A 27,733-nucleotide genomic window follows, 5' to 3' on the forward strand; every position below is an offset into this window, starting at 1 on the left:
ATAAAATCCAACATGAACTTTCTTGGGTTCTAAGGAGCAGTTAGCTTGATAAGAGGCGAAATAGTGGTTTGTTTTTCAACAAGTAGGCAATAATGAAGTAGAATAGCACTCTAAGGGAAAAGGAAAAGAAAAAGGACAAATGAGCAAAAATAGAAAATCACCCTGATGTTGGCAACCAAGAAATTGACGAACTTATAAAATCAGATGGTAGCATTCGGGAAGGCCACCAGCCACATCCCATCTCCCCAAAAGAATATTCTGACAGCCAGATTGTGACTTAACCAGAGGGAAAGAATAGAGAAAAGGCTAATGCAGCTATTAAAAGGAATAACCAAAATCCAATGGAAAGGGTTTTTTCCTTAAAGAAAATGGAACTGGACCAAATGTTCTTAAATTGCTTTTTAACGTGCATGATACAGCCCTGTATGGAGAGCCATACGTTTTCTCCTTGGTTCCAGTCTCCCCCAGAATTAGTTTCCAGATTTTCTCAGGTGTCTCTGATGCCAATAATAAAAACCTCTGTGGGCCTGTTGACTGAGTAGTAGGATAAATGGGTGCCTCAGCAGCCAGGTAGAAGGCAGCCTCTGGCCTCCGGCCTGGAGCATCCCCAGGAGGCTGGGCTGGTTCATGAAGCAGGCAGCGAGAGCTGGGGCAGCCCTCGGCGGGGCTCCCAGTCAGATCTGGTTCCCCTTACCATGAAGGACAGAGGGAAAAAAAAAAAGTATGATGCTCATAAGATTTCCTCATATTCAGCCATCCATTTGCTAATACATTCTCTTGACATAAGTAGCCTCACTAAATTCCTCTTTCCTCATCACTAACTCTAAAATGACAGTTTAAGGATTATCCTTTCTGCCACTTACCCTGAAACACAGCTCCAAACCAGTTTGTTGTAGGTTTCTGAGCTTAACCACATAGCTCACAACTGAGTGGATAATCAATCATTCTATGACTATATCCATCTGGAACAAATTTGAAGAAGTGGCCATGTAGGTTTCTTTTGGAAAAAAAAAAAAATTAAACTGAAACCAGAGTTGATCTTTTCAAAGGTTCAGAAAAAAAATACGTATATAACTTAGCAATGACTCTTCCCCCCATAACTCGTGTATGCTCTCTTAGTAAGATTGGTTTTGTCCTGGACCCATTTTGCATTTCATTTAATCTTTGAAAGACGTGGTCTTCAAATGCTTTGGAGGAGATTCCACTTCTCAGAGAATGAGGTCATGATCCCTCCTTAGATAGAAGGAAAGGGGGCCATTGTGTGGCCAGATTGTCACCATAACTTCATGCTGATCTTAAATTGCTAAACACACAGGACTCAACAGAAGGATTATAGAACTAAAAGAGCCCATTTCTGGCTATTCTCACTGGACCCACTACTTTTCTGCCCTGTAGACATTAAAGGATAATTTAAATTTCAAGAGCCCTGGCTTTTAAGAACTCCATCATTCTTTTCCTTAGTAGACTCCAAATTGTTAGTGTAAATTTAGGATATGTTTTTCCATGTATACGCTGAAATCTGTACCATTCACACATTCATTTGTTCGATTTTTAGTCACTTATTCATCAATTTATGCATCAGTGCATTCAGTTAATATATGTTCAAACTGTACTAGATGCTTAGACATACCACCTTTCTTACAAGGACTTTTCAGTCTATCTGAAGAGGTTAGGTAAGGTCAGATTTTAAAAAATTAAATGATACATAGATAGAACAGATCGGTGGTTGCCAGAGTTGAGGGGGAGGCGCAAAATAAGTGAAGGGAATCAAAAGGTACAAACTTTCAGTTATAAAATAAATAAGTCATGGGGATGTAATGTACAGCATGGCAACTATGTTAATAACACTGTATTGTATATTTGAAAGTTGCTAAGAGAGTAGATCTTAAAAGTTATCATAAGAAAAACAAATCTGTAACAATGTATGGTGACAGAGATTAACTAGATTTATTGTGGTGGTCGTTTCGCAATATCCACAAATATCAAATTGTTATATTGTATGCCTGAAATTAACATGATGTAGTCAACTGTACCACAGTTAAAAAAAAGAAAAGAAAATTAACCAATACAAATAATTCAGGTCCACAATGAAAGTCAACAAAACCCTAGTTGCGAGCCTTAGTCCCCATGTAGTCAATGGTAATGATGGTTACCAAGAAGCACTGGAGAGGTCCAAAGGAGGGATTGGTTGCTGCAACCAAGGGCCAGTTTGGGCTTTGTGGAGGGAGCAGATGTGATATGGGTCATGGGGGATGAACTGGATATTAATAAACCTGAGAAGGGAAAGGGCAGGATTTGCTGGGTGGACACCCTGTATACAGAGTAATGGTGACCGTATTGCATTACTCTTTAGGGTGAGGGAAAGAGGGACTACTATAGGGGTAGCAGGAAACAGGATAGGAAAGTCATTGGAGGAAATTTATGTAGAACCCGGAACAGTTGTAGGATAGAACCAGATAGTTGTAGGACGAGGAGGAAAAATAAGCATACATGTATGATTAAATGTGTTAAATCATCCTAATGGGACGGGGGTGGGGGACTGGCACAGAGAGGGCATATGTCAGTCTGACTGACTGACACTTGAGTGAGTTTCTGGAGAAAGAGTTGTACTAACTTTCAAGTTAGTACATACAGTAACGATGCTAATAAGAGGTATAAAAAGAGCTTACTCCACAGGGACTATTTTCAGAATCATAATAATAATTTAATAATTTTTTAAAAACTATTTCTAACAGACACATTCATTATTTTTGCATGCAGGTGCTTCTCCTGAGTCAAATGATGATGCTAAACAAGTTCCACTCCAAGTAGTAAACAGTTTATAATACTGTTTAGCAATAAATTTATTCATATGTACTACAAAGGTAAACATCAAATTTGTAAATTAATAACATTTTGGTGTAATTTCAGCTCCTGCACCCAATGAAATAACCAATTAGGAGCTAGGTAAGCCCTTAAATGATTTTCTTAACAATCAGCCTTTCTGCTTCACGCCCACATCCATTAAACTGTAGAATGTTCGTTAGTCATAATGTATGACTGAAGGAATATGGAGCAAGTCTCTAACCATAAACTATGTCTAAACATAGACCTTTAACAACAGTTTCTCTTATTTTAATATGTTTAAGGCTGTGACACTTCCATATGTGATGAATACAACCTAAGCAGAGTCATGCCCTAGTTATAATAAGGTTTTGCAATTATAGAAAATTACGGCAAGAGGCAGTTGCATTGGCCTACTCTCCTCTGTGAGTCTCCTACCATCCATTCTGTAAATAAGCATGAACTAAGGGAGTAATCTGGTTATAAATAGAGGAGCGCAACAAGTTCTCCTGATATGTCTAGGGGAAATGCACTTCCAGTTAAAAATGATCTTTGTTTAAAAATAAGAATTTAAATGGAATACAAAAAGGGGAACAGCAGTTTTGGAGTGAGGGTGAGGCTAGACTGCTAAGCTAATAAAGCAAGAACTTAAGAACATAAGAATATATAGTTTAGCCTATGGAATAATCCAAAGGAATTTTAACTGGATTTAGAGATCACTTCACTAATTCTTGATACTCTTTGGTTTGAGGGGCAGGGGGTTGGTTTGTTTTGTTTTGTTTTGTCTTTGTTTTTTGAAGACCTACCCAGAACTAGAATTTTGCAAAGGCAAAACACCCGATCTGTCCACTTATTGATCTATGTAAGTGTCCATCTATGAAGGAACACTTCATAAACAATAGTCTTGCCTATACTTTTCTTCTCAAGAGTGGAGTCTGCTTGAGAAGATGTGTTAGTTGTCTAGATTTGCTTTTTAACTTTATCCCGCATTTGGGAATAATAAGATGGAGGGGAACATATTTTAACATTTGCTTTGTTGCTTATAGTTTGGGAGCTGGGACAAGACCACAGAGGTATCCTATAGCTGTTTCCCTACACGTAATTTCAAAGTGTGAGATTATTCAACAAGCCTGAGTTGAGTAACTACTGTGTGCAAAGCACAGTAGGTGTTGAGAATACAAGGGTGAAAGCTTATGGTGCCTGCCCACAAAGAGTTCACAGTCTGAGCAAGTAGACAGTAACAGCAATGTGAAATTTTGAGCCCCTTTTCAGAAACTTCCCAGAGAAGGTACTACCAGGCCTCAGTCTTGGAAAGTTATGGGAATTATCCTTGAATGAACTGAGGGAAGGAAAGGAGGGAAAGAGAAAGAGTGTTCTATACAGAGGCATTTGCTAAGGTCATTAAGTAGAAAACAGAAGAAAGAAATGTATTCTGTATAATTCAGTGAGCAGTACAAGATGATAGGTAAAAGTCAAATCATGAACAGCCTTGCATGTCATGTTAAAAAGTTTGAATTTCATCCTGAAGATAGGGGGGAGTGACATAATCAGCTTTGCTTACAGAAGAGGTAAATACATCATTTGTTTTTTAAACTTATTTCTGAATTTAAATTTGTTAACCCAGTAAGATAATTTTATTGTAGTTAATTAGGGCTGGTTTTAATCTTCACTTATACCAGTGCTACAAAGGCAAATTAAGTATGAGTTTCATTATAAAAATAGCACAGTTCTATTTGTAAGTTTAAATCTTTATCAAATATAACAGAGTGGGGGAAATGGCTTAGCTTAAGGAAAAGCTTCTAAAGTCAAATCCAGCCTTAAAATTCTACTCGGCATTTAGTCATTGTTCCAAGCCATTGTGCTTTTATCCACACAGAATAGAACCGTAAACTCTTAAAGGATTTTTTACTACTTGAGATTTGTTCCATCTTAAAATTTGTACTCACACTTACTGGAAGACTAGTTTGAAAATAAAGTTGTAACTCAGTCTTTGCAGAAGCTACGAGAAGTTCTACACATTTACCTTATTTGGTGTAACACCCCCAATCTTGTAAAAAAATTATTGTAGTGACAATATAATTGTATAAATACTATGGAAGCATTGAGTGTTATTTATCTTAAGTGTTTTGCCACTTTATAATATAATAGTGCTAGAATTTACACATCAAATCTAATGGAAAGCTCAACTGGTACCTTCAACAAATTGAGGCTATAAAATTATATAGGCCACTGATGTGTGCCTAGGGATTTTCAGCTGCTGGTTTCCTAATGGAGAATCCCAGAATCCAGTAGTTGGAGAAAAACTTGTTTAGGATCCTAAGACAGACAAAGTGCCTGAGGCACCCCTTCATCTTTAAGGTGAGTCTAGTTAAGGAGAAGTCGGGTAGGGGAGACAGCTGTCCAAGATCTCTCCAAGGTAGTTGATTTTCCAGAGATAGCAAGTATGCTGCTATTCCTCTTTCTTAGCAAGGATCATTTGTGGATACAGCAGTCCCAGAGGTCAGTTGGACAAGCTTCTTTCTGCAGTCATCTTACATTGGCCAAAGGCGCCTGGGTAAAAGAAGCTTAAAGAAGGTGGATGTGAGCTGGACCTAGAAGGGGAATCTATCCTGACAAGATAGAAGGGTTGGAGAGAGGCTCATGGTCAAAGGCAGACAAGTGGCAACATGTGTTTGCACATGGCAGTATGTAGCCTTGCTGATATGGAGGACAATATAAGATAGCATTGATGAAAGGACTAGTTTTTAGATAAAACTACCTGTAATATTGCAGTTAGGTTCATTCAATTATACAGTACCTTCTGTGTTTTACTGACATCTGTGTGAGTAGTCACAGGATTAGGTAGCTGGTGTTGGGGTTCTGGGGCCTGGATAGCAGCCCAGCTCACTGAGGAGAGGAAGATGGCGGGGACAGCCTGCCGCGCTCTTGAGGCGTGAACTGGAGAGTCACAGCACTGGGCCAGGGAAACAGCACTCAGAAACCATTGCTGAAGCTGCAGTGCCCAAGGCCTGCACACCAGTGGGAGGTGGTCCTCTTACTGCCTTGGATGTGGCAGCAGTCAGAATTCTCAGGGTAAAAGAATGGTCTGCCCAGCTGAGGTGAAACTGAGAAAGGGCAAATGCAAAATCGAATACTGAATAGGAAGGAGTCAGAAATGCAGGATGCAAAAAGGTGGGATAGTAAGACAACAGAGAAGGAAGTCAGCCTTGTCACCTGCTGATCTGCCACACTGACACCATAAGCATAGTGTTTTTCCTCAGGCTTAAAATTCTTTAATTTTTCCTATTAATTTTCTCTTTTTTACCTGTAATATAGGAATAAGAATCCATCATATACACATATATAATTTTCATATGGCTATAAGGAAAGCATTTGGAAGTCATTCGGTGTCTAAAGAAACCAAAATTAATATTCCAAAGGATATTTTTCTAATATGCCATGACTTTTTACTATATTCTAGCATAACTTTTAACAAACAAAAATTGACTCCAGATCAAATCCTCCCGTGTGATAGGATTGAATGCATCCTTCATTAACTACAAATGATACAGATCACCATTGGGTTTTGTGGACACTCCTCAGACCTGCTCACTTGAGAAGTTAGGCATCCCGTGTTTTCATCTCAGTGTCTAACACCGAGCCTTGTTGTTGTGAACAAACACCCAGAAATACTTGTCCTGACTTTACATCAAGTTTTTTCCACTACATTTGAAAATATTCCCCATCTGTTCTCTAGTTCTGATCTGTGATTTCATCACTGCCTTGAAAGATGATGGACATAATATCCTTGACATAGTCAATATAATAAATAAAAATTGCTTCTAAAATTTACATTTTCACAGCTTTTTCATAGCTAGAACTTGTTCACACAAAAGCTCTCTCTCAGAGTTACACATAGGTTCTAATTAGAGCTCTAGTTAAAGCTACGTTTGCTAAGTAGTCTTCATAAACATTAATATTCCATTTCTGTGGATGGGTCCTATTGCCACCAAATATCCCTTCATATCACAAGATATTATGAAATACAAAAGATGCTAGATTCTTTTTGTTTTGCCAGATCATGTGTATGTGAATGTTTGCAATTTCCCTAATGAGAAATAACTTCAAGAAAGAAAGGCCAATTTTGCCTGTTCTTGCATCCATTCATCTTGAATATGCCAAAGGAAGGGAAGTCATTCGAGGCTACGATTGTTCCTCCTCATTGGAAACCAAGATAGGATGTGTAATTGCATGCAAGGACATAGAAAACTATATTAAAAGCCCTGCCTTTATGCAGTTTTCTTGCTTCCTTCCACTTGTCTAAAACAGAAGTACCACCCTGATGTAAAACAATGTATAGCAACTTCACAGTGTTAAATACAATTTATTGAGCCCATAGTGTCAACCAGGTGCCATTTGGGGTGTGTATTACTTCAGTTAGTCCTCACAAGAACATGAAGAAATGTGTATTATCCCTGCTTGACAGACATGGCAGTGAGACTTGGAAAGGTTAAATGACTTTCCCCCGACACATATCGAAAACATGGTGTTGCTTGGATTTGAACTGAGACTTATTTGACCCTGAAACTCATGATCTTACCCACTCTTCTGTCTCGGTCGTATTTCAAATCTTTCTGTCAGGGAGTTGCATAAGGAAAACATTTGTTCTGTGGTTCTCAGACTTTCTAAAAAGATCAAGTCCTCCCATAAACTCTAATTCTTGGTAAAATAAGGCTAGAAAAAAAGCTAGCACAAGCAACTAAAGAAAGAAACAACCTCAAATAAAATAATTTAGAACTTAAAAATACTATGCAGTGAGTAAATGGTATGGTGGTTCTAATTCTGAAAGCCATGAAAAGTGATCTGTAGCTGAAGGTCACGGACAGGGGACCTCCTCACACCTATGTGGCAGCCTCACAGTCATCCACATTGACCACATATCTGCCTGAAGCCAAAGGTTTTCACTTAAAGGTTTCCATAAACAAGTTATTACATTTCTAGGGAGAAATAATTCTAGGCTAATTTTAAAATTAACAATATGAATTGCTCAATTTTTCCATTTTCTTTCTGAAAACTTGGAATATGATGGACTCCACAGATGTGCTCCATGCAGTAACTATTTTAAGTGTATATAGCAGATCTAAAAACATAGACTTTTTTTTTCATCTGTGTTTATTCATGCCAAGAAATTCTCTTAAAGACTGACTTAGTTTGGCATCTACCTTTAACACATCAACTACATAACTGGCTCAGGTCCATCTCCCTTTGTACTCTGCAGAGAGAAACTGTGTACAGGGCATGTTTCCCCACAAGATTTTTTTCAGAGTTTATGCTGCCAAACAAGCATTAAGCTACTCTAAATTCCAGGCAAGTATGTAACTTTACAGGTACACAGTACTGCACTAAAACATTGAGGAGAAATTTCTATTCATCCCACTCTGCCAACAGAGCCATTTAATCCTGTCCAGAAAGATAAGCCCATTTTAAACCCTCCTTTGATTCTACAGATTAGGATGAGGGAGAAGTTACTGCTGAAAAATGAAAAAGAAAGGAAGAAGAAACGGTCATGGCCCCCAAGAAGCAAAAGCATGTTTTTCAGGTTTCCCAGGTTCCAACATTTTGCGTTAGAGAGGGCAGAAGAGATAAGAGCTGAAAAATGAATCCTTTTTACAACAGTGTTCAGGATTTCAGCAAAGTGAGCTCTAATTTCAGATTTTTAAAACTGAGATTTCAGAGAATATATAGTCCAAATGTATTTTCGCTTCTAATGGAAATGTAAGGTAAAATGCCCCAAACTCACTTAAAAGTCCAAAGACTATTTTATATGCTAGCTTGAGAATTCTTTAGCATCAAAACTCAACAGGTCAGGCTTCCCTGGTGGTACAGTGGTCAGGAATCTGCCTGCTAATGCAGGGGATGTGGGTTCGAGCCCTGGTCTGGGAAGATCCCACATGCTGTGGAGCAATTAAGCCTGTGTGCCACAACTACTGAGCCTGTGCTGTAGAGCTCACGAGCCACAAATACTGAGCCCGTGTGCCACAAATACTGAGCCCATGTGCCACAACTACTGAAGCCTGTGCACCTAGAGCCCATGCTCTGCAACAAGAGAAGCCACTGCAATGAGAAACCTGCACGCTGCAATGAAGAGTAGCCCCTGCTCTCCAAAACTACAGAAAGCCCATTCGCAGCAATGAAGACCCAACGCAGCCAATAAATAAAAAATAAAATAAATAATTAATTAATTAAAAAAAAAAAAACTCACCAGGTCATAGTTTTAGGAAACAGTATTTTCTTTTGTCCTCTATTGCCTTTAGGTACTCCTTGAGCTCATATTCGGGAGTTATTTGAGTGCTATTGCTTCACATCACTGAAAGTGTTTTAACACAGGGGCTGGGGGGATATCCCACAGCCTATGTATGTCAAACACAATTTATCAGCAAATTAAATTCAGGTATGCATGATGATTCATGAATAACTTGAGGGAAATGGTAACTATAGTATCAATTTGGGACAAAACTAAAATGTCAGATCTCACTTGGTTTAATGGCATATGAAACATGTGGGCACAAGCTGATAGTTGCTTGCATTTAACATTTTGAACACCAAATAACCTTATGCCTTAATATGATTAAGGCTGCAGAGTCTTCCTTCTTGAAAAATTCTTAATACCAACAAGGAATAATAAGTCTAGAATTTCTTCACTACTTCCTTGCTCAAGGAAGAGAGAGTAAATAACCACTTAGGATGAGATCTTTCTTGCTATACTTTATCATAGAGCGAGTTTTTCAGATGTTAGAGGAAAAATTATAAAAGTATAAAAGTAAGCGTCACAATATATATTGTGTATATACAAAAATATATGTATGTACATCATATCAAAGAGAGAAAGTATAGATATTTAATCTTGTTGAATCCTCACAACTTTCTATATTGGGGTGGATACAGCATCTAGTTTTAAATGTTTTTTATCAGCATTTTCAAACTTAAAGTTGAATGTATGATACAATGAACATTGAACACCCACCATCCAGATTCAGAAACTGTTAACATTCTGCCATATCTGCATGCAGTACTTTAGCACGATCTTTTTTTTTTTTTAATTGTATTTATTTATTTATTATTTTTGGGGGGTACACCAAGTTCAATCATCTGTTTTTATACACATATCCCCGTATTCCCTCCCTTCCTTGACTCCCCCCGCCTCGAGTCCCCCCCACCCTCCCCGCCCCAGTCCTCTAAGGCATCTTCCATCCTCGAGTTGGACTCCCTTTGTTATACAACAACTTCCCACTGACTATCTATTTTACAGTTGGTAGTATATATATGTCTGTGCTACTCTCTCGCTTCATCTCAGCTTCCCCTTCACCCCCTAGCACGATCTTTTAACACAGGTAACTGGTCAAATCCCCACCCCACCTCCACTACTGGGATTCATATTGCACCATCTGTATATTGCCAGTGATAGGAACCTCATTATCTCCTAATGTATTAAAATTTCCAGTGACCACAGCATTTTTTTCTTTCACTGAACTAAAATCTGCCTTTCTTAGATTTCTACCTGTTTATTCTAGTTCTGCTCTTTGGAAAGACATGGTCAAGATCTTTTCCATCTTCTCTAAGCAGCCCTTCAAAAACCTGAAGTCCACTTTCACAGCAGACTAGCTCAGATACAAATCTCATCTTGTAAGTTGAGTACAGTTGGGGTTGAGGGAGGGGGGGAAGATAGGATAATGTAAGGAGAGGAGGAACTATAGGCCTCCTTAAGGGCCGGCATTTTTTCCCACAGATTTGAATACGTAACATTTTCATTTTCATTCAGTTTGAAATAGTCTTAAATTTCAATTTTGTTATCTTCTTTAAATGATGAGTTCTTCTGAAGAGTATGTCTTCTTCTCCAAAAGAGGGGATTTTTCTAGTTTTGTCATCACTGTTGTTGCTATTTCTATCTTATTTGCATTGTAGTTAGAGATCAAAATCTGTATATTGCAACTTTTGATGTTTATTTAGGCTTGTCTTAAGACCAGCATATAATCATTTTCCTTTAATGTTTCCTCAATACTTGAAAAGGTATGTTCTGTACATAACACTGTAACCTTCTGAAAGGTTATGTGTCATGTTTCTATATATGTCAGTTCAAAGTTTTTAATCATGTAATTCATATTTTCTGTCATTTCTGAAAATGTATGTTTATTCTTTTGGTTACTGGAAGAGGTATCTCTTACTGCGTTTCTTCATTTTTCCCTTTAGTTTTATCCATTTTTGCTTTATCTATAAGGCTATGTGATTATTTGAGGCTACATAATTAAATGCAGTTAAATTTAGAATTTCTGCATTTTCCTGGTGAACTAAACTTTTATCATTACACAGTATTACTTTTATTCTTTGTAATCTTTTTTCCCTTAAAGTCAAATATATCTGATATTAATATTACAAAGCCAACTTTCTTTTGGTTGCTGTTTGTATAGTATATTTTCCATCTTTTTTCTTTAATCTATCTGTGTCCTTGTATTTAAATCATTTCTCTTGAAATAGCATATTTGGGGTTTTTTTTTTGTAATCAACCTGAGAACTTCTGGTTTTTATAAGAGCATTTAATTCACTTACCTTTAATGTAACTACTAATATGTTTAGGTTTAAACTACCATTATACTATTTGAGTGTTTTTTTTTTCATTCTGCACATTTCAGTTTCTTTTTCTTTCCTTTTTTGCTTTCTGTCTAAAATGATAGACTATTTTGTATTGTTCCATTCTCCCCTGTATTAGATTTGTAGTTTTATACTCTTTATTCTTTAGTGTTTTCCCTAGGGAATACTTTAACATGTACCCTTGACTTATCAAAGTCCAAAATAAATTGGTAGTTTTACCTCTTCCCAGACTAAAGAAGGACCTTAAAATATTTAAACTCCATTTACCTTCCTGCCAACCTATGTGTTTTATCCTCATGTATTTTAATTCTAATTTTTTATAAATCACAAAAGACCTCACTATTATTGCTTTATAAAGTCGGTATTCATTAAGATTTACTCACATATTTATCCTTTCAATGCTTTTCATTGTGTTAGAATTTTGAATTAAAAAGAGAAAAGAAAAAGGAATTTAGTACAAATTTGGTGAGTCACACCCCTCACTCCCTTCATCCTACCTATCCATTTGGAATTCATAAAAATATAAGGGCCCTGAGGCATACAGGGAAACATTGTGCAGAAACATCATAAGTACAGTGTAATGAAATGGGCAGGAAAATACACACAAGAATGTAACATGCTCTGAAGGCAAGAGGCACAAAGATAAACTTTATTTTCAAAGTCTTAGGCAGTTAATGATTTGGAGAAGTATTGCCAAGTTACACTCAGCAAATTTAGTAGTATGCCTCAATTCAGTGGGCACAAAAGCTGTTTATTGTTGAATGAACAACAATTAGGAGGTCACCAAGCCATGCTTTTTATAATTGGCATTGCCATAGCGAGGGGCTTATGTGACCTCAAATGATGATTGGCCTGAAGGAGTAAGCCAGGAATGTGTGTGCTTTGGGCTAGAGAGACTGACCGATCTGACTGTAAGGCCTCAAGGAAGGGGCCAGGAATCAAATCACAGTGCTCACGGAGGGCATGGTGGACTCAGTTGAATGTACTCAGTCTCCATTCAGTTCATCCCTCTCCAGGGGTTTGATCTGGAGCTGGAGATAGGAGGGAGGTGGAAGGGGCAAGATGGAGCAGTAGAGCACCAAGAAAACACAACTGAAATATCAGTGCAAAGGTATCCCCTCATAAGATGGGATCATCATTCCTCTGAAGGCCATCCAGTTTGAAGTAGATCCCCAGCTTGTATGGGATAGGCTTGAACTTTCACACAGAGAGTCTTTAATTCCTGGTACTGAGCCACCCTAGAGCAAAGACTGATGGTGCTGCTTGTTTCAAAATACAGTTTTACCTCCACAAGGTTGTAGATTCATGATTGATTGTAATATCATTCCAAATACCAGGGTCATCTTTTCCCAAACATTTTTTAAATGGATAATTAAGTTTAAGAAGAAATAAGGGAGTTTACCTGGGGGTGACATATTCACAGAGATGCCAGAGAACACTCCTGACAATTAACAATCATTTATCAGGAGGAACTGTTTTTCCCTTAAGATTCTGAAAGCAATAAGCTCCACTTTGCCAGTGTGCAAAAAAGCTGAAGAATGAGGGTTAAGGTCTTTGCGTCCTTGCTTGTTCTCCTGTTTTAGCCTATGATTGGTCCATTTGGTTTGCGTGTGGTACAGATGAGGCACTGTTGGTTGTTCATGTTCACCAGTTGGTTTTCTCCCCTACACTCATGAATGTTAGATATGAATTCATGAGGTTAGACATGAACTGTATATCTAAGCTCATCCAGTCATCTCGCAAATGAACACCACTAGCCACAGTGGAGACTAGGTGAAAAAGGGTCAGTGTGCAGTGCAAATCTATCACTGCTGCTGGTAAAGCAACCCCAAGTACGTGTACGTTTTTCCATATGGGAACAGCATATTTCAAGGTTCTGTTAGGACACAGTGCAATGCCAAGGACTTCCAGGATACTTGATTCACCACTCTCTAAAACAAAGATATTAACTATCAAGGAGGCTGATATTTGTTGATTTTGGTGATATTTTTGTTTATCATTTAAAGCACACCAAACTATTAACAATCTGTTTTGCAAGAACAGATAAGAATCTAGAACTATAAATCTACTGCTGGCCATCAACAAAGACAGTCCTCTTTTGTTACTTAATTTCAGTATTTATTTTCTCCACTAGAACTGCTTAGCTTGGGTGAATTCTAGCTGATAATTTCAGAAGGGTGAAAAGCTAACTAGAACTGGGCATTTGGCCCAGATAAACCTGATTCCAGTGCTATGAAAGAAGCAGCAAGAGAAATAGAAAGTCTTTGACAAAAGTTGTTGATAATTGGCTAAGAACTGGGGAGGGAAACAGAAGACTTGGAAAGTTATGAATGTTATTCTAATTTAGACGAAAGATGCAAGGGAAGAATCAATGTGCTAAAGATTAACAACCTTCTTTTTTAATTCTAAGAAAAAAAAATGTATATAATGTATATAAGAAATTTATATATATGTATAAGAAATTCTATACATATGAAATATATATATATGACTACGATAAAACTTCTGCTATCCATAACTCTTAAGAAATAAGCCTTTCTGGAGACCTAAATTGCAGAAGCAAAATAGAAATCTTAAGTTTGAATCTCTGCTCTGTGTGACCTTGGGCAGGTCACTCATCAACCTACATTTCTGTGGCATCCTCCTGCCTCATCCAAAAATTGAGGATAATGAGACAGTTATTCCACAGGGCTGTTATTAGGATTAAATCAAGGAAATCAGATCTACAAGCCTTTGATTTAATCCAAATTTTCCTAATCAAATAACAGATGTTTAAATACTGTTAAGTATTTACCTGTTTTTATATCAGTTAATTTTAGAATTTTAACAAATTTGAGTGTGAAGTTATATAAAATATTACATACCTCATCCTTAGTCAGATTTCAATCAACATAATTTAATGTCTTGATTACTCAGGTTATCATTACTAATAGCTATTAATGGATGAGGCAGCAGTAAAATAGCAATATCTCAGCACTTGTTGAGATAGTTGCTACCTTCCAGGATTATATTGAAAAATAAGATTAATATCCAAAATAACTATAAGATCTTCACCCAATGAGTCCCTTTTATTCAAAAATTTCATAGATGAAGTAGAACGAGTACTTTGCTGGGAACTAATGTATTGTCCTGTCACTAGAGAAAGGAAGAAGGGGGGGGTGGGGAGGGAAAGAAATAAAAAGAAAGGAAGGAAGGAAGGAAGGAAGGAAGGAATAAAAAAAGAAAGAAAGCAACCAGGAATAACTCCTTCAGTAACTCCTCCTTATAGCAAACATGAATCTCGACTTTTTTCCTACTTTACTCCATTTATGAGATGAAATTAGTAATGGTTGGGAAAGACATAAAATAAGGTTTTAGATCTACACAGATCAATAAATAGCAGCAACTTGAATTTACTACTCCCTTTTCTTTACAATCAAATTATATTTACAAACATGCACAGTGTCCCACTAAGAACTAGTCAAAATATGGTTATTTCACTCTGAGGATTTATGGTCTGGAAACAAAAAGATATATTTTGAAAATTCTGAACTTTTTTTTAACCTGTGCATTATCATTAAGGATAGATAGTCTATTTTACAGATGGAAAAACAGAAAAATAATTGATGCCATGGCCCTAGATCATAGAAGCAGTGACAGAATAAAAATAATGTCAGTCCCCTTACTCCTATTTCAGTGCATTCTCATCAAATACACCTTCTGGTCAATGATGACTTATTCCAAAGTAGTTCTGAATTATTCCCTAAATGTAAAGCAGCGCAAATTAGAAAAGTTTAAGTAGAAATCTAAAGCGTTTAAGGTACACAAAATCTTTGCCCATGAAAACACAGTGAAGGGACTCCATGTCGTGGTAAGTTATCAAATTATGGAAAGAACATTGCAGAGATTAAAATGTTGCATAAGAGAAAGAAAGCAGCATGAGTCAGGGGTTTGGGAAATATGAGTCAGACTGAAGGGCAGGAGCCAAAAACATAGAGAATGAGGGCCTAAGCAGGGACTTAATGGACACGACAGAGATGTGGACACAGTTGTCTCCATTAACTCTGAAAGAAAACCAAATATGCAGTTCCATAGACTAGGGGTCATTGTGATAGAGAGGCTAGCAGTGAGAGCTGAGCGAAGATCAGCTGGATTATTTAACGCAATCATGATGCCAAAGTCAGCAAGAGAGAGACCTACAATAGTATAAATCACTAGAAGGGAGAGTGTGGGCACATTTTTGAAAAATGAGGGAATCACCAAATATTGCCATTAGCTATTCTTAATGCATTAGAATGATGAAATGTGAGTTGATTTACGTGTTGTGATATTTTAGGAAGCACATTCTATTATTTTGTACTCTGGTAATGTTTCCATTAGGCTATGTCTACATAGTTCAGAGCTGCTTCCTGTGGTGTTCAGTCCAAACTCTAACCTCACCTTTAAGGCCTTGAATGTTGCTCATGACTTGAGCTACCATTTTATGAGCGCCGTCAACCAGGCACTGCCCCAGACTCCTCATTCACAGCACCTCCAGCCATGCTGATTCCAGCTGTCTGCCATTCTTCTCATGCAAACTGCTTTTGTCTTTTCAGTGTTTTCTAATGTGATCTCCTTCTGCCTAGAAAAAAGCCTCCTATTTCTGCCAATCCATGTACCTTACTTTCTTCAAAATGCAGCTCAAAATTCACCTCCTCAGGCCAGGCTTCCACCTCTAATGCTGCCTTCTTCTTCCTAGCTTCTGCATTTCTCCACTCCATCGCTTTACAGCCATTTCCGTTTGCTGACATCTTGCTGTGTTTCTTACACCTTGTCTATTACTCTGCCTTGTAAATGTTTAGTTCCATGAGATAAAACACTGATCCTACTCTCTTTAAACTCTAGGCATCAGTTCTTAGCAAATAATCTTGATTCATTTATCCATTTATTAAACAAATATGTTTTGCAAACCCATCATGTTTCATGCACTCTGCAAGGTGCTAGGAATACAGAAAAAAAGTAATACATAGACCCTGTCCTCAAAGAGCTTGGGTTCAGGGCCCAGGGAATGTGTTAACTGTCTGCCTAAAGAACCTAGTGAGATTAACTGTCAAGGATAACTTACAGATAGTTTAAAAATGAAACAAAACCTCCACTCCCCAGAGCACTGTTTCCTAGATTATCAGGAAAACCATGGCTGACCTGAGTAGTTTCCCTTGTACTTGCTTTTGCCAGTACAGGTATTCCCACCACAGAGGACTTTCATAAACATACCTGGCAGAGCCAAGTCTTCTGGTGCGTCTGCACAAAGGTGGATGTTCTGCTTTGAGTTTCTAACACAGTAGTATATTGTAGTGATTTTCTTATCACATTGACCGTTCTGATATTTAAGACAAATAGAAATGCATACAAGTAGAAAAGATAAACATAAAAGCATTTAACGTAAAACGATTCTTACATAATTTTGTATAGATGTGTGAACAAACAATAACAGGATCTCAAAGTACAACCTCAAATTAATAAAACCGTGTTATTTAAATAAACCAATAAATTGATGGTATAAAGATAGTTCAAAGAAATCCATCTATCTATACATCCTTCAGCATTACATAACCTGCTAAGAGCAAAGAAGAGGATAAATATTCTAAACTCGAGTCAGAAAAGCCATAAATGAAAATGTAGTCTGTTCGTTTACTAGCAGATCCAGCTCAAGATATAAATTGAAGCAGCCACTCAACCCCTTTGGAATAATTTCTTGAAGGGGATTTCATGAAATTGTGTTTTATTGAATTTCAGGGAGGTTTCCCATCTGAAAGAATTAAAACTAAAAGTGAATCCAGGTAAGTAGAAAGTGTATTTAAAATACCACCAGTCAATCCTAGGTGAGGTGAGTCCTGTTGCAGTTTTGTTTGTTATTGACAGAGAAAGGAAAAGAATATAGTGGCAGTAGAGACAATGGTATTTTATTTGGTTTTTTGTTTTTTTATTAAATTACTTTAACTCACCTAATATTTTTATTAAACAATCCTTCTAAGAAGGTAAACAGACCTGGTTCTTAGAAGGGAATAGGTCCAAGGAGCATGGCTTTTATGTTTGAAACCTATTTAATTATATATTAATTCCACTGGAAATGTTAGTCTCTTTATCAAAGAGAGAACTGAACAACAAAAAAATTAGGAAGGAAATCACATCAGGAATGCAATGGGGTGGGGGGCAGTTTGCAGAGGGATGTCTCAGAAAGAAAAGCCATAGTCACTGGTGAGGCCTCCTTTAGAAAATGCAGCAGCCAGCCCGAGCCCTTGATCTTCTGCCAGCATGTACTGAGGAAACTTGCCACATCTGAATCTCACATTGCTGTATCTCTTAGGGCTGTTATCACTGCAAATGCTGGCAAACGTTCTTGACATAAAACAATAGGAATTCTGCTGTCATTTCTGCATTAGCGAGTCATAAAGCTCTGAAGAAACCCCAGTAGACATGTTTTCATCAAGTGCATATGAGAAAAATAATAAAAGACACAAAAAAGAGCAGATAATTTCAAAGCGATTGCTGTACCATTGCATAGTACCTAAAAAGGACAGAGTTGTAACCACTGATTTGAAAATAATAATGATAATAAAAATTTTCAAAATAAAAATAAAAAAACAATAACAAAAAAATTCACCAACACTTTAAAACCAGATAAGGATTATGTAAGTAGATGTTTTTATAGGTTATTATCCAATAGACAGCCATACATCCCTCGAGTATTCTTTATCTCTCCTCCCTCTTTCTTTTGGAAAGAATCTCTCTTATCATTTCCACACCCAGCTAACTACAGCTGATATCTGAGGACAATACTCTTATAACCTGAGCTTCCCACATTATCACACTGAGTAGTGTAAGTGCAGCAGTTATGTTTGAAAATAAAGAAAGATGAAAGGCAACACACCAGGGGCTACTCTCTGAGCTTCTTAAAGGGAAGGCAGGATTTAAGGAATAAATTCTAATTACTGATGGTTCATTTTTGGTACTGATTTTTGGCCCATTATTTCTTCCAAAGCATCTCCATGGGTCTACCACAGTGATGATCCAAACACCACTAAACCTCTCCCAGTTTTTATGCAAAATTTGCCATCTAGGAATTACAAATTTTAGATTTTTTTAATCTAGTTTAGAGTCTTCAGTTGTTGAAGAATGCCAACATTTCATAATCCTTTCATCTGTGGTATTTTACCTCATAATATGAGAGATTTGAATGAATGCAAAGGTGATGTGGATAAGGCAAAATTAAATTTCACTTACAAATTATTGTAATATGAGTGACACACAAATGCACATCACATTTTGATCGCAAAGAAATTTGTCATAAGTTCATGTTATGACTGAACATTTTTTACTTTTCTATAGAACTATAACCTACCTACTCTTTAAGGTACATTTAGTAAATTATTCCAAAAACTGAAATGCTTTGGGAAAATATGTATTTTAAACTATATCAGCCTATCTCTCCTAGAGGAATGTGATTAAATTGAATCCGTTTTATTTTGAAATTTGCAATGAAAAGTTTATACATTCATGTTATGCTAAAGTTTACCCAAAAAAAACAAAAAAACAAACAAACAAAAAAAAACAGCAACAGAGAATGCATAATATTAAAGTTTGATTTTTATGTAGTTATTGGGCAGATTTTTAGAGATTGGTCACTAGAAATTATTTCAAATGTATTGGGTGGTAAAGCAAGTATCATACAATTTATTTACATTTTAAAACACACAAAACAATAGTGTATACTCTAATGGATACATGTCTGTATAATAAAAGCATAAAAAAAATCTCAGGGAAGGATTCACATCTACCAGGATGGTAGTAGGTGGGTGGGTAAAGAGATGAGGATGGAGTAAGGCTTTAGTTACATCTCCAATGTTTCATTTCTTAACAAAACAAAGTGAGCTGAGGCACACATGGCAGAATGTTAGTATTTGCTAAATCTAAGTGTTACACACTGGCATCTATGAAATTATACTTTCTGAACACTTGAAATAATTTATCATTTTAAGCATTTCCAATATAGCAGTATTACAGAGTAAAAACTTGGTTTCTTTAAGAAAAGCATTATGGCAAAATGGAAGAAATAGCAACATCTTCGAAACTAACTCAAACTCTTTTTGTGCTGCGTGTCTTTAACAGACATAGATGAGTGCACTGCGGGGACGCACAACTGTAGAGCCGACCAAGTGTGCATCAATTTACGAGGTTCCTTCGCCTGTCAGTGCCCTCCCGGCTATCAGAAGCGAGGAGAGCAGTGTGTAGGTAAGTACAACAGTGCGCTAAGCCAAGTCCTGTCTGGAGCATCTTAATTGTTTAAACCTCAGGCCTTCAAAACAAAGCACTCATCTTTATTTGGAGAATGATAGTGCTTATTCTTTCATTGACTACCAATCCATTTTCCACATTAACAAGAAAAAGCTAACCTTAAAGGTTGAGCATATTCTGGATATCAAAGTGTTGGTTACATGTTAGACTAAGCAAAAGCAGAAATTTGGGGTATGAATGAGACCACAAAGGCAACTGGGAAGATCATTTTAAATGAGATATTTAGTATCCCAGCACTAAAACACTGGTGCTATGGGCTTCATTCACTGGTTGTAGTGTAGCATAGCTTATAGGGCAAATGGTGAGGTTCAAATCCCAGCTCCACCCCTAACTCACTTTGAGACCTTGGGCAAATTACTTAAATACCCTGTCTCACTTTTTTCCTTTGTGCTGTGGAGATAATACTAGCCCCTATCTCAGGAGCTCATGTGCAGAAGTGCTTAGAATGGCACCTGGTCTTGGGTTGAATAGCTGGGTGCTATCATTATGTAATGAGTTAACAGACTCGTACTAAACATTCTTTATGTTGCAATTGGGTGCAATTCTAGGGATGCAACACATGTGCCCTCCTTGAGAGCTCTACCTGAGCTCTCTGAGGGCAGGGGCCAGGCCTGGTTCATATCTTTGCTGTCTCCCCAGTCCCTGAAGAGTGCGCACCAAGTAGATGCTCAATGCTTGCTTTTTGAATGACAGGAAGAACAGGACATGGGGAGGCCAAATGGCAAATAAGATGTAAACTAAAGTGTTTTGGGCTCAATCTTGAGGCCCAGCGCTAGAATGAAACTCTGTAATTGACTCCCTCTGTCCACTGATTTACATACCACCTCTTACCATAAGATCAGTGAAGAGTCCTTATTTTCTGTTAGGAACAGAGGATAAGGATGTGGGGACAGGCAACTCATCATCAGTTTTCACCTGACAATGTGAGCTGTTGGTGTCAGGAGGTCAACTCTGAGCTCCTCCTGGTCCCTGGCCCTGGTCTGCCTGCCATGGGGCTGTGCCTAGGTGTTGAGACTAGTGCCCAGCCTCTGAGGAAGGACCAGGGCTTGCATCGACTGAAGCCGTGATTTAGGAGAAAATTGTGTGGAAAAGTCCATAGGCACTGAAGTTTTGCCCACTGTATTAGTCAGGAAAATAAACAATTGAGGGTATAAAAAGCGTAGAAAAAGAACAATTCCAGCCTACTATGGGAAGAATCAAAGCATGTGGAACTTATGGTTAGAGTCCTTTATGGTATGGCAGGAGGAGAAGTCCTTAAATTCAAATCTAGGACTTCCCTGGCGGTCCAGTGGTTAAGACTCTGTGCTTCCACTGCAGGGGACGCAGGTTCGATCCCTGGTCATCCCTGGTAGGGGAACTAAGATTCCACATGCCGTGAGGTGCAGCCAAAAATTAAGAAAAAAAAAAAAATCAGATCTAATCATGTGGCTTCCCTGCTGTTCCCCTCAACCACAGAACCAACCTTCCTCAACAGAGCAATGTCTTCCTCCATCTGATCCTCACCCAGCTCTGTTGTATCAACACCCCTCGCCTACCAAATAATTACACTCCGGCTTTGTCCCACTAGTTACAGTTCCCCAGTACATCACACAATGTCACACTTTGGTGCCTGTACATAAGCTCTTTCAGTACCAGAGACTTGCACTCCTGACAAACTCCTATTCAGCTCTCAAATTCGAGCTCAAGGTCACTTCCTCTGGGAAGTCTTCCATGATATACCCAAATATAATTAGTTATTCCCTCCTCTATGCCAGTAATTCAAACTTTGATGGATTCCTTTTGTAAATTTCCAACCTGTTATAGATCAACACTTCTGTGGAGTACAATAAGAATGTTGTAGTAATACCAAATTGTTATTCCTAAACACGTGCTCTGAATTTCTGTACTTATTCTTTGCAGACTGGTCCAAATAGTCCATGGACCAGCAGCAGTCAGCAGGTCACACTTTGAGTAGAATGGTTCTCCCTCTATCCCTTGTACACTTTCCTATTTTTGAGCTTATAATTCCATGCAGTAATTTGTTTTCATGCCCATTTTCCATACAAGACAGGGATAGAATATACATATGATTATCATCGTTATAAACCTACATTGCCAAACACAATGCTAGCAGTAACAATGGTACAATGAATGTTTACTGGTTGAGAAGACATGCATCATTTATTCATCAAATATTTAGTGAGGGGCTGACCGTGTGCCAGGTTCTAGGTGCTGGGCCATCGTGGTATGCAAACAGATTTTACAGAATCACAGCCCTCATGGAGCTATTAGAAAGTACCACTTATATAATTTAGCTATTGATATTGACACCTGGCTATAATATTAGGTACTAGGAAGAATTGTGCTAAAATTGTTCTTAATTAGTATGAACTTCCCATTCATTCAATTAATGTTTATTGAGCACGTACTATGCCAGACCCTGTGCTAGGTATTAAAAACACAGCAGTGAACAGACAAAAAATACTTTAGCTCAACCTCAAGAGGAGGAAATGAGTCTTATTTGCCATGCATTATAGTGAGGGAGACAGACAAGAAGCAAATAAACACATAACACAATGTCAAGAAGTATCACTAGCTACAAAGAAATATAAAGCAGGATAAGGGGATAGATGGGGCAGAAGAAGTTATTTTATGTGGATGGACAGAGATGGCCTTGCTGAGGTGACATTTGATCAGACCGCTAAATAAATTAGGAGGGAAGTCATGTGAACATCATTATTGTTTACTCCAATATTCAAATTAAATTGAATATATTTGTAGCTTATCCATAATTGCTTCCATTTATTTTCACCTGTTTTGTGCAAGGAAGTTCATCTACATCATTTCATGTTATCCTCCCAACAGTCCTACCGCATTGTTGTATTATTACTCACAGAAGAGGAAATGGAAGCTCTGAGAGGTAAAGACCAAGCTAGTAAGTGCCAGAATGAAGATTCAAACTCAGGTTACCCTGTGACCACTTGAGCACACTGCCTTCCACACTTTTAGTTATTAAAGTACTGTAAGAGTTCAGCATAAAGTTATGTTTTGTTTTCATTTTTTCCATATGATAGTGTCACCCCATAGTATGACATTGTGCATAATTGTTACTTTAAATTACACATACAGTACTGGAGTTGTAACAAAGTGTAGAGTCATGAACTAATGAAATTTGATTATACTTCTAAAACATTAATCCTACTCTGCAAGGTCTCAATTGAGTGTTTTATAGTTGGAAATATTTATATGAGAAGGATACAGGCTGGAATATTTCACCGATGTGTCAGAAGGGCACTCTCAAGAGGTAACTTGTTTAGCATCTCATTCCTTCCACAGCATTCTTTCATTTGATTCTCACAGAAACTTCATAAGATACCCATAGCAAGCATTATTATCTACATTTTACAGAAGAAAAAACTGGATAACAAACATTTAAGTGACTTCGCCAAGGTCACCAGCTGAGCAACAGCCTATACCTCCTTTTCTTAGTTTTAGGCTACATCACTCAATTCTTACATAGTTCTTTACTACTTCTGTCATTATAAATAAGTTTTTAGATTCCCAACCAGACATTCTCACTCATATGTGAAATAGTCTCAATTACTTTTTCCTCTTTAAATCTCAACCCACCCAACCCAGTTAACGAAATCTTTGTTCTTATCATCTCATTTAACTGCAGAGGGCAGACCAAAGTATATTTAAAGCACAGATACCCTAATTTTTTAAAAAGAAAAATAACTACTCTTAAAATGAGGTTTCTAGATAGGTTTTCTAGATAATATTCTGCTGAGAACTTGAGATCAAACAGCTCAATAATAGTAATTTGGATAGTCAATAATTTGGTTCTCTTTGTGTGTGTGCTTGATAACCTAGATATAGACGAATGTACCATCCCTCCATATTGCCACCAAAGATGCGTGAACACACCAGGGTCATTTTATTGCCAGTGCAGTCCTGGGTTTCAATTAGCAGCAAATAACTATACCTGCGTAGGTAAGTCTTTTGGAAACAGTCATCCTGACTGATTTTTGTCTTCCCAAGCTACATTGCAGTATTTCCAGTTTTCTATGTTCTTGAGTGAACTGGTTTCCATCAACTTCCCCCCGTAAAGCTGAAAAGACATACCAATCTGGTTTTTCAAAACACATCAAGATGTGAATGGAAAAAAAAAATTTTTAACCTTGGTTTTAGTTTTCCTCTGTGAGTGTATCAAAAAAAATTTAAACTACAGATCAATTGATATATACACACCAATTAGTCAACAGTGTGTCATATAAACACTGAAGGTGCCAAAAGGGTTACTGTAAGTTCACATACATAAACTTTCCGCTGAAAGTGCATCAGTTTTTTCATGCTTCTTCTACCCTTTCAGAATGCAATGTCACGGCACACAATTTTAAGATTGGCATGACATGGAAAGAATCTAGTGCAGGAAAAATGCCTTTTCACAATATTTTCAGTGCCTTAGAGCATTGCAAAACTCTGTATGGGTCTCAAAGGCTTATGTTATAATTGTAATGGAATTTAACAGGACCCATTTAAAAAGTAATAAATAGCACAGATAAATCTTCACTACAGCATGCTGAGAGACCGTATCAGTATGTGTCTTATATCAATTATTTATAGACTTGGCATTTTGCATCTGAACAACAATAAAAGAAAACAGATACTGGAATGTATATTTATTAGAATCATTAAATTCTTTTGGAAAGAGTCATCAAACACAAAACTGTCACTCCCAGAAAAAAAAAATATTCTGGTATTTCTAAAAGAAGTACATGACAGATGTTTGAAGTTGTTCCAACAAATATGAAACCTGAATGGATGTTCTGCAGTGAGCTTCTGCAGGGCAAAGAATCCAGCTAGGGAATTACTCACTTATCATTGGATGACATAGGTACAAAAGAGCAAGGCTATGTTTAAAGACATAGATATACAAATGTGTATAACCTTGCCTTTCAGACATAAATGAATGTGATGCCAGCAATCAATGTGCTCAGCAATGCTACAACATTCTTGGTTCATTCATCTGTCAGTGCAATCAAGGATATGAGCTAAGCAGTGACAGGCTCAACTGTGAAGGTAAAATATTGTCCAAATAATTAGTAATAATAGTCCAATTCCTGTAATTGCTGTTGCTTTATCCAAGTATGTACCTGTTTATAAAAGCAAATTTTTATCCATGGAAATTCTGTTCTAAAATCTAGTTAATTTAGTTCTGTTGCAACATTGCCTTTTTAGTATGTTTTCAAAAGAAAGGAGAAGGAACAAAATAATTGGAATATTAGATGTAGGCTGGATCTGATAATTAGCAAGGGTGCTCTAGTGTCTTGCTTCTCAAGTGCGATGCAATGGCCAGCAACATTGGTACCTCCTAGGAGCATGTGAGAATTGTAGAATCTCAGGCCCCAGCCCATACCTACTGAGTCAAATTCTGCATCTAATGACAAGTCCAGGTGACTAGTGTACATATTTAAGTTCAAAAATAGCTGATTGCATGTCAGGAACATTAGAACAGAAACCAAGAGACCTGGCCCCTGGTCATCCCTGCCACTGTGTGACTGGGGCACATTTCTTAAGGTGACTGGGTTTCACTTCCCACATGATCAAAAAGAGGGCCATTTAACTAGAGGGATCACCGTCAGAGTCCATTGCGTGTGCACATTCCACTGTGTAATTCAAAAGGCATAGGACATCCTGAGGGGGATGCCATTGACATTTCATGCTCCTGACTTCTTCACAAACCCTCCCAGCTTTACTTGGGACCACAAAGGTCATATCCCACACAGAGAGGCCTCACATCATGCCACTGTGCTCAAAATCAAAAGGGGCTGGTTCTAGACAGCTGCCCCTGCCCTTCTGAGCAAACTATAGGGAGAGCGCCATTGAGAAATGCAAAGCATTCTGCTGCGGCATCATCTCTAGAAGCTAGCAAAGGGCTGGAACTTGGAGTTCAAAACTCAGATGAACTTGGGAGTAGAGCCACCCAGTTTCTGAGAAGGCAAATATGAATCTGCACCATGGGTGGGTCTGCCAAGCACAACATGAAGATCATCAACCACAAACCAATTCATTCAGTCGGCTCAGCTAGTATGGTTAGTTCCAGAATTTGCCAAACTCTCAGCAATAATTGAGTAAAACTGATGGTAAGAAAAACTCTCTGTGCTGTGAAGTTCTATGGGAAATGAGCTGATATTGCTAGAATTTGCACTTGAGCTTCTTATATAGTATTGTATTTCTGTTTCAGAGTTTTCAGTGTTAAAAAAAAAAATTACCAGAATAGTGACATGTCAGTTTTCAACTCTGTGTTATTGCTCTTGCCTGGTTCAACAGACATTGATGAATGCAGAACCTCAAGCTACTTGTGTCAATATCAATGTGTCAATGAACCTGGGAAATTCTCATGTATGTGCCCCCAGGGATACCAAGTGGTGAGAAGTAGAACATGTCAGGGTAAGTTTATTGTTTTCATATCTGTTAAGTTTTAACCAGGAAAAGCAGGGAGGAAGTTATAGGATTCTCTACCACAGACTTTCATTTTTCACAATTTGAGCTCTTTTTTTCCCCTGTTGATCATGAGACATACACATACCATAAAGAGGGTATTCAGTGTTAACTTTCTTTGAAATTTAAAGTAATCATTTTTCTTTCTTTAAATATAAATAATTTTAATAAAGTATTGACATGCCTTCTATATAGCCTACATAATCCCTATGATACGTATCCTCTAATCATCCACCAGAAAAGATTCAATTATTAAAATATTTTACCATGAGTTTCAGTGTAGAGCATAAGCTTAATATGTGGTTAGGTGCTGTCAAACCTATCTCAGTTCTCTAAAATACCAGGATTATAAATGGGGTAGTAATTTAAGTGTTGAGAAAATCAGCTTCGTGTGTGTTAAAATGTGCTTAAATTCTTCAGTGAAAAAAAAAAACCTAATAATGCAAAAATAGCTAATGTCTTTGGGTCCAGTTTTAAAACAAGTGTTCAGGTGATCTTCACAGCTACACGTAGGTGGAAAAAGTGGCTCTCTACAAAGTATGATTTCGGAGTCTCTTCAAAAGATTTGAAAATATACACCCTCTCCTCCCTACCTCCAATGCTGCATGTAGCTTAAAATTTTTTTAACATGGAAAAGACTGCTCAGATAAAACTAAAACAACAGATAATCCTGGAAAAATTGGTACAAACACATGTTTACATAAAGCGCAGTGAGAACATGAAAAAAAAATGACTGAACCTGACACAAAATCTGTTTGAGATCTAGATGTATGGAATTCTGTCTATACAATTTGAACAAATTATCAAACTTCTCTGAGCCTCAACGTTCTCCTTTGGAAAAGGGAGCTGAGGGAATGAAATGGAATAATATACAGAAAAATTATTTGTAAACTATAAAGCCTGTAAAATTCAAGATGTTTTTATGAAATTTACCTAGCAGTATAAATGACTAGTAGCAAATCTTCTCTAGAGGAAAAGCAGTAAAATCTTGTTAAGAAAGGAAAAGATCAAGGAAAGGAGACATTCAGGATATTCTCAGTCTATATCATGATTTTACAGGGAAACATTAACTCAGAGGAACATCCATGACCTGAGATTTTATAGTTTGCATGTGACCATTCAACTAGAATCTAACCACTGAATATGAGCGTAATCAGAATGTAGTTCATTGCACAATAAACATCTTTCTACCCCTTTCCACCTTACTAGAGACTCTGTAATGTTAATTATGGAAAAACATTGCATTCCAATGGTTTTACTTTCTGAACCCTAAATGAGACTTTTAACATGAATATTAGATGCAGGAAAATGTTAGCCAGTGGGATATCTTAACCAATTTCCCTGGAGTCCTTCAAACAAATGTCTATGTGTTTCTGATCATAAATGGATTTGATACCCAGCAAAAGACAGAAACAAGTTAAGATTCAGTGGAATCTCACCTGCCTACTCTATTTATATGGAAACATATTTATCTATTATCATGAAAGGT

The 27,733-nt window shown here is 37.4% G+C and overlaps 1 protein-coding gene across 5 annotated transcripts in view; it reads left to right on the forward strand.

Annotated features, from left to right (window-relative positions):
* EFEMP1 (EGF containing fibulin extracellular matrix protein 1) overlaps positions 1-27,733 on the forward strand; it is a 60,588-nt gene that overhangs the window by 24,490 nt on the left and 8,365 nt on the right. For all 5 annotated transcript variants that reach the window (XM_057743591.1, XM_057743590.1, XM_057743592.1 and 2 more), the window contains exons 5-8: positions 19,576-19,698; positions 23,614-23,733; positions 24,703-24,822; positions 26,074-26,193. In XM_057743591.1, the coding sequence (XP_057599574.1) occupies positions 19,576-19,698; positions 23,614-23,733; positions 24,703-24,822; positions 26,074-26,193 (483 nt within the window). The remainder of the gene's footprint in view (positions 1-19,575; positions 19,699-23,613; positions 23,734-24,702; positions 24,823-26,073; positions 26,194-27,733) is intronic.

This window comes from Hippopotamus amphibius, chromosome 7, assembly GCF_030028045.1.
Source record: "Hippopotamus amphibius kiboko isolate mHipAmp2 chromosome 7, mHipAmp2.hap2, whole genome shotgun sequence".
Lineage (NCBI taxonomy): Eukaryota > Metazoa > Chordata > Mammalia > Artiodactyla > Hippopotamidae > Hippopotamus > Hippopotamus amphibius.